This window comes from Brassica oleracea, chromosome C8 (genome assembly GCF_000695525.1).
Source record: "Brassica oleracea var. oleracea cultivar TO1000 chromosome C8, BOL, whole genome shotgun sequence".
Lineage (NCBI taxonomy): Eukaryota > Viridiplantae > Streptophyta > Magnoliopsida > Brassicales > Brassicaceae > Brassica > Brassica oleracea.
The window spans coordinates 35,789,684-35,800,779 of NC_027755.1; the positions used below are offsets into that span (position 1 = coordinate 35,789,684).

At 42.7% G+C, this 11,096-nt stretch overlaps 1 protein-coding gene across 1 annotated transcript; it reads right to left on the bottom strand.

The window, feature by feature from the left end:
- Positions 1 to 444: 444 nt before the first annotated feature.
- Positions 445 to 10,647, bottom strand: LOC106312712 (coatomer subunit alpha-1). The gene is given in 6 exon segments (XM_013750328.1): positions 445 to 1,044; positions 7,239 to 9,350; positions 9,353 to 9,522; positions 9,605 to 10,096; positions 10,304 to 10,533; positions 10,614 to 10,647. Coding segments are annotated over 5 exon segments (3,582 nt in total). The 5' UTR covers positions 10,512 to 10,533; positions 10,614 to 10,647.
- Between the last annotated feature and the right edge of the window lie 449 nt (positions 10,648 to 11,096).

Consider the following 11,096-nt stretch of genomic DNA (forward strand, 5'->3'; position numbering starts at 1 on the left):
CAAAGTCTCAAATTTATTAGAATTTATATTCATATGTAAATATATATATATATATATATGTATATATTTAAAATTAGATGGGAAGATATATATATATATATATATTTAAAATAAATAATCATTAAACACAATAATATAATTAAAACTATTTTTATAAAATCTAATTTTATCTTTATTAAAATTTAAATAAAATCAAATTTAAATAATTATACCAAATCAAAAGAAATAAGATTACAAAAATACGTTTATGATTTCTTATAACAATTGAAGTTAAAATATAAATTAATAATGTTGAAATATAAATCAAAATTTTCTTTTGAAATAAAAAATGTTATGTTAAAAATTATTATTTCTGCGCATGACGTCATAAACAAAGAAACAACTCATTATATAACCTCATGCCACTGTTGCAGAAGACTATCAAAGTTATCAAATCTGAATCTATCACCGGACTTGAGAAGGAGAGCATAGCAAACCAGATGCCTCCGCGCCAATGACTGCAAGATCACAGATCGCACAGATGTTTCCTTCCTGGCTCGGTACAAACCGAGCAGTGCAGTAAGGACACGACACGTCTTTCTGTCCTCTATAGATGGGGACATACGTTGACCCGCATATCACAAAAGGGTTTCTGAAGTCGTAGTTGAGCTCGGTTGCATCAGTCATGTTGCGTCCAGCGGCTTGAACAATTTGTCTAGCCGTCTTGGCTTGGCTTTCCGTTGGGTTGGTTTCCAACAATCTTTTGGCGAAGTTATAGGCAGTGGCGAGGTTCCTCGCCCTGTAGCAGACTCCCATTGCACTAAACAGGGCGAGTCTTAAGTGAGGTGGTTGGAGGTTGCAGTGAGTGAAGTAAGCAGCGAGCTCCTGCTGCCTCACTGGATCATCTCTGGTCTCTCTTCTCTTAAGCTCCATTTTAAGACCGAGGACATATTCGTTGACGATGGTGACGAGCTCCTTAACCTCCTCGACTTCAGTTCTTGACTCGACCACCAGTAGAGGGATGGTGTGGAGGATAGAGCGGAAGAGCCGGAGAGCCTCGGTCAGATTTGATAATTTGTGGGATTATGAGAGATTCTAAGTGTTTTAACCGTGATGAAGCACACGAACAAAGTAAAAAAGGAGTGAAGTAACCGTAAGTATTTGAGAGAGAAGAGAAATTTGAGAATTTAAGAGAATGAGAGGATTTGTGAGATTGAGAGAATGAAAGAAATGTTTGTATTGAATTGTGTGTTTAATTGTGTAACATACATGGTGTATTTAAAGGAAACAAAAGCAATAAGCACTCAATGGTGGAAGAATAAATAACTAGTAGTGGACTAGCCACTCCTCCCCATTTGGTAAGTGATATGGCCACTTCTCCCACTTCCTCCACTAACTAGTAGTGGACTAGCCACTCCTCCCCATTTGGTAAGTGATATGGCCACTTCTCCCACTTCCTCCACTAACTAGTAGTGGACTAGCCACTCCTCCCCATTTGGTAAGTGATATGGCCACTTCTCCCACTTCCTCCACTAACTAGTAGTGGACTAGCCACTCCTCCCCATTTGGTAAGTGATATGGCCACTTCTCCCACTTCCTCCACTAACTAGTAGTGGACTAGCCACTCCTCCCCATTTGGTAAGTGATATGGCCACTTCTCCCACTTCCTCCACTAACTAGTAGTGGACTAGCCACTCCTCCCCATTTGGTAAGTGATATGGCCACTTCTCCCACTTCCTCCACTACTTCCCTTTGTTTAATTCTTCATGTCAACACTCCCCCTCAAGCTTGACAGTAGTGAGTGTCAAGCTTGGAAAGCCATGAAGTATTCCCTCATTAAAACCTTTTCTTGGAAAAACCACTTGGGATAAAAACCAAGCAAAGGAAAAAGAGTAGAATACTCCACGGTGAGGAGATCATTGACATGGAAGGTTTATGAGTCCAAGTCTTGGAAGAATGGACTCACAAACTTTGCTACTGGCCGCCTTGGTGAAGATGTCAGCCAGCTGATCTGCACTTCTTGTATAACATGGGAGAATCACTTGCTGCTCCACTGCTTGTCTGACCTTGTGGCAGTCTACTTCTATGTGATTTGTCCTTTCATGAAAGACTGAGTTGGATGCAATGTGTATTGCTGCTTGGTTGTCACAGTGCATGGTCATGGGAGAGGTGATCTCAATTCCCAAGTCGCCTAAAAGCCCCTTTATCCAGATAAGCTCACTGGTTAGCTTCCTCATTGATCTGTACTCTGCTTCTGCGCTTGAACAAGATACTACTTTCTGTTTCTTGCTCTTCCAAGTAACAAGATTCCCTTCAATGAATGTACAATAACCGGTGGTTGACCTTCTGTCTACTCTATCTCCAGCCCAATCTGCATCACAGTATCCTATCACCTCAGTGTTCTTGTTGCAAGCCATCCATACACCTTGTCCTGGCGCTTCTCTTAAGTATCTTAGAATCCTCTCCACCATGTTCCAGTGATGAACCTTGGGAGTTTGCATGTGCTGGCTCACTTGATTAACTGCGAAACACACATCTGGCCGAGTGATGGTTAGATAGATCAGCTTCCCAACCATCCGTCTATACTGCTTGACATCTTCAAATGGAGTGTCTTCATACTCCCCCTCTCGCAATACCTTGTAACCTTCTTCAAGTGGTGTCTTGGCATGTCTTCCTCCAAGATCTCCTGCCTCCTTTAATATGTCCAGGGTATACTTTCTTTGGGACATGAATAATCCTTCCTTTGATCTGCACATCTCAATGCCAAGGAAGTACTTCAGTTCTCCCAGGTCTTTGATGTCAAATGCGGCCTTGAGAAATGTCTTGGTTAAACTGATCCCCTCCTTGTCACTACCCGTGATGATGATGTCATCCACATAGACTAGAATTACCGTAATTCCTTGCTTGCTGGTGAGAGTGAAGAGTGTGTGATCCGCTTGAGACTTCACAAATCCCCTTCCATTCAATGTAGTGCTTAGCTTGTGGTACCAAGCTCTTGGTGATTGCTTCAAGCCATAAATTGCCTTTCTGAGTCTAAGAACATTCCCTGGTTTCACCATTTCTTCCATCCCCGGAGGTGGTTTCATATACACTTCATCTTCTAGTTCTCCTTGCAGGAAAGCATTCTTCACATCCATTTGCCAAAGGTCCCATTCTAGGTTCACTGCTAATGAGAGTAGAATCCGGATTGTATGAAGCTTGGCCACTGGTGCAAAGGTGTCTAGATAGTCCTCTCCATACACTTGTGTGTATCCTCTTGCCACCAGTCTGGTCTTCTTTCTTTCTGGCTTCCCATTTGCAAGATACTTAATGGTATGTATGAGTCTGCTGGTCACGGCTTTCTTCCCTTTTGGAAGTTCTGTCTCATACCAGGTGTTGTTCTTCTCCATGGCCCTCATTTCATCATCCACCGATATCCTCCATTCATCATCTTCCATAGCTTCTGCATATGTTCTTGGTATCCATTCCAGGTCCAATGAACTCATAAAGACTTGATGTTCTTCTGGATAGTGAGCTAGGGAGCATAATCCACTTTCTGGATGTGCCACAGCTTGAGCATTGTAGTAAACAAAATCATTTTTAACCCAATCTGAGGCTGGTCTTCTGATCCTTGTACTTCTCCTTAGGACTTGTGTCTGCTCAGGTTCATTACTGCTGCTTGGTTCTCCTTCTTGAGCTTCAGTGTCTGGTTGTCCCATCTCATCTTGATCATGAGATAATACTGGGTTTTCTTCAGGTTGAGCTTGCGCCGGTTGATCTTCATTCCCCCCTTCATGGTCAGGATGAGAGTCTTCACTGTTATGAACCATGGTCTCTTTATAAGGAGTAGTGTCCCGGCCTTTCTCTGGTTCCTTTTCTAGGTTAATGCCGAGTCTTTCCATAAGAATCTTCAGGTTGTTAGCTCTGTCCGAGGCAGAATGAGATAGATCTTTGAGTTCCTCCCAACTCTTCTCATCATAATAGGCCTTGGATTCCATGAACTTAACATCTCTGGATACTAGGACTCTCCTTGTCTCTGGTACATAGCATTTGTACCCCTTTTGGTGCGTAGAGTATCCAATGAACATTGCCTTTGTGCTCTTTGCCTCCAGTTTGTTTCTTAGTTCTCCTGGAATCAAAACAAAGCACACACACCCAAACACACGCAAATGATCAATTGATGGTCTAGATTTGTTTAGTACCTCATATGGGGTGGCATCAAAGAGGACTCTTGTAGGTGTGCGGTTGATTAGGTAGGTGGCTGTGACTACTGCATCCCCCCAAAACCGCTTGGGTACATTTGTATGGAACATCATACTCCTTGCCACTTCCATCAAGTGTCTATTCTTTCTTTCAGCCACACCATTTTGTTGGGGTGTGTAAGGACAGCTGGTTTGTTGAATGATTCCATGTGAGGCTAGATGTTGTTTGAAGGCTGTGCTAGTATATTCACCACCATTATCTGATCTAAGAATTTTAATCTTAACATTGAAATGGTTAGTAATATAGTTCTGAAAATTTTTAAATGCTTCTAGCACCCTATCCTTAGATTGCAACAAAGTGATCCATGTGTATTTAGACTTTTCATCAATGAATGTCACAAAATATTTATGTTGTTCTCTAGATACACATGGAGCAGTCCACACATCAGAGTGAATCAAATCAAAGCAGTTTTCATATTGGGTATTGGATTTAGGAAACACAGTTCTGCAATGTTTTCCTAATATACACGCTTCACACTCATTTTTAAAAGAAATACTAGGCAACAGGATGTTCAAGGCACGAGAATGGGGATGTCCTAGTCTAGCATGCCAGATTTCATCTTTAGGGAATTCAGAAACAGAATGAAACACACACGATAATTGAGATACAGGTCTTGTGTCCTCAAGTAAGTACAAGTCTCCCTTGGTAACACCTTTGCCAAGCAACTTACTAGAATCAATATCCTGAAAGTATACATTGTTAGGCGTGAAAGTAACTTGACAATTGAGATCATTAGTTACTTTTTTAACAGACAGTAGGTTTGAGGCAAATGTAGGCATATAGAAAGCTTTAGATTCTTTATCAAACAATCTAAGTTCACCTACACCTTTTATTGGAATTTTATCTCCATTTGCTATCATCACATTTCCTAAAGCCGGTTCTATGTTCTTAATCAGTTCTAAATCACTTATCATGTGATGAGAAGCACCAGAGTCTATAACTAAGGGCTTAGCCGATTTAAAATTATTCATAGAACCATTTGCATTGTGAGAAGTATTAAGGGAGATACCAAGAGTTTTAGATATACCAGATTCCTTGAGAGCCTTGATGAGAGCGGTTAAGTCAGACTTCTTGATGGTCTCATCTAGATTGGCTCTTGGCGTGGCATAGCCTGATGTGGAGGCAGTAGCTCTTCCCACACCTAGGTTGCTTATACCCATGGTGATTGGTGTTGTTGGCTCAGCACCATCAGTTGAGAAGTTGGCTCTTGCATCTTGGTATTGAGGGCGGTTGTCCCTAAATTTGTTGGGCTTGAGGTGCGGATGTAGTATCCAGCATTTGTCCTTCATGTGGCCCTTCTTCTTGCAGTGATCGCATGTCAAGTTTTTCTTCTCATCTAGCTTGTAAGCTGCCTTGTTTGACACGGCTCGTTCAGCTTGATGTGCCATGTTTAAGTCTCCCTTGCCTCCAAATAAGCCCACAGAGCCTTCTTCCTTCTGAATTTGAGCGCATACTTCATCCAGGTCAGGTAACTTGTCAGCTCTCAGGATGTGCTTGATTAAGCTCCCATAAGATGGATTAAGCGTGAGCAGTAGTCCAAACACTCTGTCCTCTTCACGCCTGGTTAAGAGAGTGGCGGGGTCGGTAGTATGTGGTCTGAGTAGTTCCATCTCTGCCCAAAGAGACCGGAACTTGCCAAAGTGAGGCTGGAACTCCATATCTCCTTGGTTGAGGGTATTGATAGCTCTTTTTACTTCAAAGACCCTTGTAAGGTTGGAGGTATTTCCATACACTTTGTAGAGTGTATCCCACAGCTGCTTGGTAGTTTCACAGTAGGAGTAAGACTCCATGATGGCGGGTTCTAGGGAGCTAAGGAGCACTGTGAGAACCATGAGATCTTCCTGAGCCCATTTGTCTTCATCAGTAGCTACCACAATCTCCTGTCCATCTTCTCCTTGGGTGGTTTGTTTTGGAGCTGCTTCTGCTGAGACATGACTCCACAAACCCTTTCCTCCAAGGGCAATCTTCACCATCCTGGCCCACAAGAGGTAGTTAATCCCCTTCAGGGTCACAGGTATGCTGATGCGGTTGTTGTTATTGTTGTTGTTGTTCTCCATCTTGGGGATTTACTTGGTCAGAGGTAGAGTTTAAGAACTAGAAACAGAGTTTTGATTTTGCGGAATTTAGAAAGGTTTCAAGATTGTTGCTGCTCTGATACCATGATAATTTGTGAGATTATGAGAGCTTCTAAGTGTTTTAACCGTGATGAAGCACACGAACAAAGTAAAAAGGAGTGAAGTAACCGTAAGTATTTGAGAGAGAAGAGAAATTTGAGAATTTAAGAGAATGAGAGGATTTGTGAGATTGAGAGAATGAAAGAAATGTTTGTATTGAATTGTGTGTTTAATTGTGTAACATACATGGTGTATTTAAAGGAAATAAAAGCAATAAGCACTCAATGGTGGAAGAATAAATAACTAGTAGTGGACTAGCCACTCCTCCCCATTTGGTAAGTGATATGACCACTCCTCCCACTTCCTCCACTAACTAGTAGTGGACTAGCCACTCCTCCCCATTTGGTAAGTGATATGACCACTCCTCCCACTTCCTCCACTAACTAGTAGTGGACTAGCCACTCCTCCCCATTTGGTAAGTGATATGACCACTCCTCCCACTTCCTCCACTAACTAGTAGTGGACTAGCCACTCCTCCCCATTTGGTAAGTGATATGACCACTCCTCCCACTTCCTCCACTAACTAGTAGTGGACTAGCCACTCCTCCCCATTTGGTAAGTGATATGACCACTCCTCCCACTTCCTCCACTAACTAGTAGTGGACTAGCCACTCCTCCCCATTTGGTAAGTGATATGACCACTCCTCCCACTTCCTCCACTAACTAGTAGTGGACTAGCCACTCCTCCCCATTTGGTAAGTGATATGACCACTCCTCCCACTTCCTCCACTAACTAGTAGTGGACTAGCCACTCCTCCCCATTTGGTAAGTGATATGGCCACTTCTCCCACTTCCTCCACTACTTCCCTTTATTTAATTCTTCATGTCAACAAGATTCTCATCTTTCCCGCTCGTTGTAGCTTTATAGCCAGATTTGAGCTTCTCTTCTTGCTGAGAGAGTTCATAAACAAGAGCTGGTGGGCCACGGCTGGAAGACTCGCTCCATCCACGCTCAACGGCGAGTGGAACCACAGGAGACGAAGAGAAAGCAGGAAGATAGCTTTGGCTGCCAATGAGCAGATCAAGAAGCATCGATTTCAAAGGCGCAAAGTTCTTTATGCCAAGCTGTCTGTTGAGGAGACGCATTGCAATGTCGAAGCTTCCCGCTGCAGCTTGCTCAGCAGCAAGGAGAGATTCCTGGCTCCATATCTGACTTACGGCCATACCTTGACTAGGTGTCATAAAGGCAGACACCTTAGGAGTGTCAAGCTGTAGTGGAAGCTCAAGTCCCTCCCATCCAGAACCTTCTTCTTCTTCTTCTTCTTCTTCTTCTGCAAGTGCATCACCCCAATCGCCTTCTTCAACATCATCTTCTTCATTTGCACTCTCAAGTCCTCCTTCAAAAATTCCTTTCATCACTCTCAGAAGAGGCCAATCACCACCGCACACGACGGGAGTCGGTGGCATCAGAAGCGAGTGAGTTTTCCCTTGAGGCAATGACGGCACATCGTCTCCCAGCGCCATCGAAAGCCGCTCAGCAATATCCTCTAAACCATGAACCGAAGCAGTGATATACGCTAGAGGCAAATGACCAGCGTTCTCCAGTATCTTAGTACGCTCTTAAACATCTCCCATGTAGAGAGCATTGTGAAACTGACCCATTACGCCCTTCTTCAATTTCATCAACTTTGAAAGCTTTTCAAGATTACCAGTAATAAGATAAAGAAAAGACAACCTCTCGAAGTTCCTCGTCTGCTGGTACGCAAACTCGACGATACCAGAGTTGCCTCCTCGGCGAAGAGCCTCCACTCCAAGTCTATACCAGTAATCTTCCTCGTTAATATTTGTAGCGGACGCAACAGCTACACTCATGTTTCCACTTTCAATAGCCAGGTTGAACCGGACCCTCTCGTCGCCTTCTTCTTCTTCAACAAAATGTAATGCAACTTCAGGGAACCCTTTCTGCTGCAGGTAAGCAACCATAGCCTGCCCACTTATCCGAGAGCTTTTTATCATCCTCGCTACATGATCAAATCTCTTTCCCATCAGCGCAAGCTTGAACATGTACTCACTAGCATTAACGGTGATCTCCCTGTTTTTCCCGTCCCGATCCAAGCAAAAGATTTTATCACCCGAAACCTTGGTGACGTAGATAGGGACATCCAGGGTTCGGATGATTCCACTGTCCCCATTAGGAAGACAGTACTTGACATGATTCGAAGTAGTGTAGATGAAGACACCGTTGTCGTCATCCCAAGCTCCACTCTTCACACGTGTTGTCGTCTCGTGGAGCGTGCACAAGAGGGCAAGTTTTTTGCTGGCGAGAATGATAGTATGCTTGCTGAGCAAAGCAACACTCTCCATATCATTAGACCAAACAACATGCCTAACGGACGGTGTGTGAACTTCACCGAGGACAAGTCTTTGCGTAAGGTCGAACGTAACCACTTTATCCTCACATCTACATAGCAGAGTTCCGGTCCCAGCGTAAAAGATAGCATCTGTGGTGGGAATAGGGAGAGGAATCTTTTTAACCACCTCGTTCTTTAGATTCTTCACTACTAGCACCACCACCACCTCCTCCTGGCCGGTGCTTTTATCGAGAACAGCAAACCGATTACGGGCGATGAATACGGCAGAACCACCACCAGTCCCCCTCTTCGCATCCTCACTCCTATCTTTTGGTATGATGTACAGCTCGTAAGAACCGCCATCAAGATCTGAGCTGATCAAAACTGCATTTTCCGTCGGACTGTATGATAGAGTCCTTGGACGAGGACTCTGATTCAAGCTTGGAGAACTGTCAGGAGTACGACGCTGTATAGGGATAACTTGGGAGTCTTTCTGAGTTGAATATTCGTAGCGACGCAAGAAACCATCCTTGGCGTAGAACAAAGAATCACCACTCAAAGCAAACGCAGGACGCTCTCTTTCAAGTTTGAAGACGATCAATCCGCTGTCGTGTCCGGCTGCTAGTAGATTCGTCTCGGGATGAGCTGCGAGTATCCAGAATCTATATCGTTTTCGCGACGGAAAGTCTTGATTTCAGTTCGCTTGGTAGCGTCCCAGACACGGATGCTCTTATCCTCCGAGTTGGATACAATTAAGTCATGTTTCGCGTGGAACATAACTGACGAAACGTTACTCGAATGCCCTCGCAGTGTATCCACTTCCCATGCTTTAGTTTCTGCAATTTTTTTTTAATATTTTTGATTAGAAAACACTCATCACTAACTCACCTTTTGGTATTTCAAAATAATATTAGTTACCATTGGTACGCCACAGCTTTACTTTGCGGTCATCTGCACCGGAGACAATAAGAGGCAGGGTGGGATGAAAAGCAGCCCAGTTTACACCTCTGTCGTGACCTTCAAGGACGTACTTGACTGTGGCATCAAAAGGATCACTGTTCATTTGAGTCAACCCCATGATGTCGTCTTCATCAGCAGGAGGAGTCTTGTTCTTCCGGAGAGGAGCAATATCCCAAACACGGACAGTCTGATCTAAGGAAGCCGATACGAGGAGGTCTTCTTTTGGATGGAAAGAAGCACACATAACATAGTGGTTGTGGCCAGCCAAGACAGAGACACAAGTCCGTGATTGCCAGTTCCATATGCGTATGGTCTGGTCATCACTGGCGCTGACAATCCAAGGGCACTCGTGATGGAACTGAACCGTGCGGATATAATCGAGATGACCAAGAAGAGTGAAAAGACACTTGTGTGTTTTGTAGTTCCAAACTTTGATCTTGTAATCATCACCTGCAAGATTAAAAGATAATTGCAATGAAGAATAATGCACAACCCGACAAGTCACGTAAATATGTTCAAGCTATATATAAGTATCTGGAACGTAGATTTAATATAAGATATTCATTTTTTAGCTTATGAAACCTAAACAGAGGTTGGAACATATTCAACCTAACATCCAAATATTCATGAAATGACGTAAGTGAAGAAAGCATGTACCTCCGGAGACGAAGAGAGGCTGAGAATGGTGAAAATGAACACCACGAACAGGTCCGTCGTGTTCCTCAAACGTATCGATCAAAGTAGCCATACGATAATCCCAGAGCTGGATGACGCCAGTGTGCAAACTGGAGAGAATCCATGGTCTTTTAGGGTGAAAGCTCAAACCTCTAACTTGGTTGCTACTGGTCTCGAACTTGGTCAGCATAATTGAATCACAAAATCACGCCCTACAGAAACAAAAAAAAAAACATAAATGCAACAAAGAAGATAATTAAGCAGGTGCAGTCACGCTAATGATCAACATTACCAGATAATCAAATGGAGGAAGACGAATAACCCTGAATGATCTGAGTGAAAGAGAGACTTTTATCTTTACGTTCATTAACATGTGACCACCAAATATATATATATATATATATATGAACTTTATAACTAAAATAACGGACTCTTATTGGTCTGATGACATGACACCATTTTGATTTTTTTCCCCTCATATCTAAGGAAGAATAATCACTAGATTTTGATCCCAAAAAAAACCACTAGATTATATTTTCTTCCTTTGATGTCCATTTCTTACAATCTTTTTATTGGTCGAATGACAAGACAAAATCTTCATATCAAGAAAAATCTTATTATTATATAAAAAGAACTAGAATTTTATTGTATCGCGGAAATTTGAATAAGAGCAAAATTTATACCCGTAGAATTTTTAATACTAATAGAAATAGTTTATTATAGAAAGAAGAGAAGGTTGAGGGATGCGTTACAACGAACGAAAACGTTCGTATAT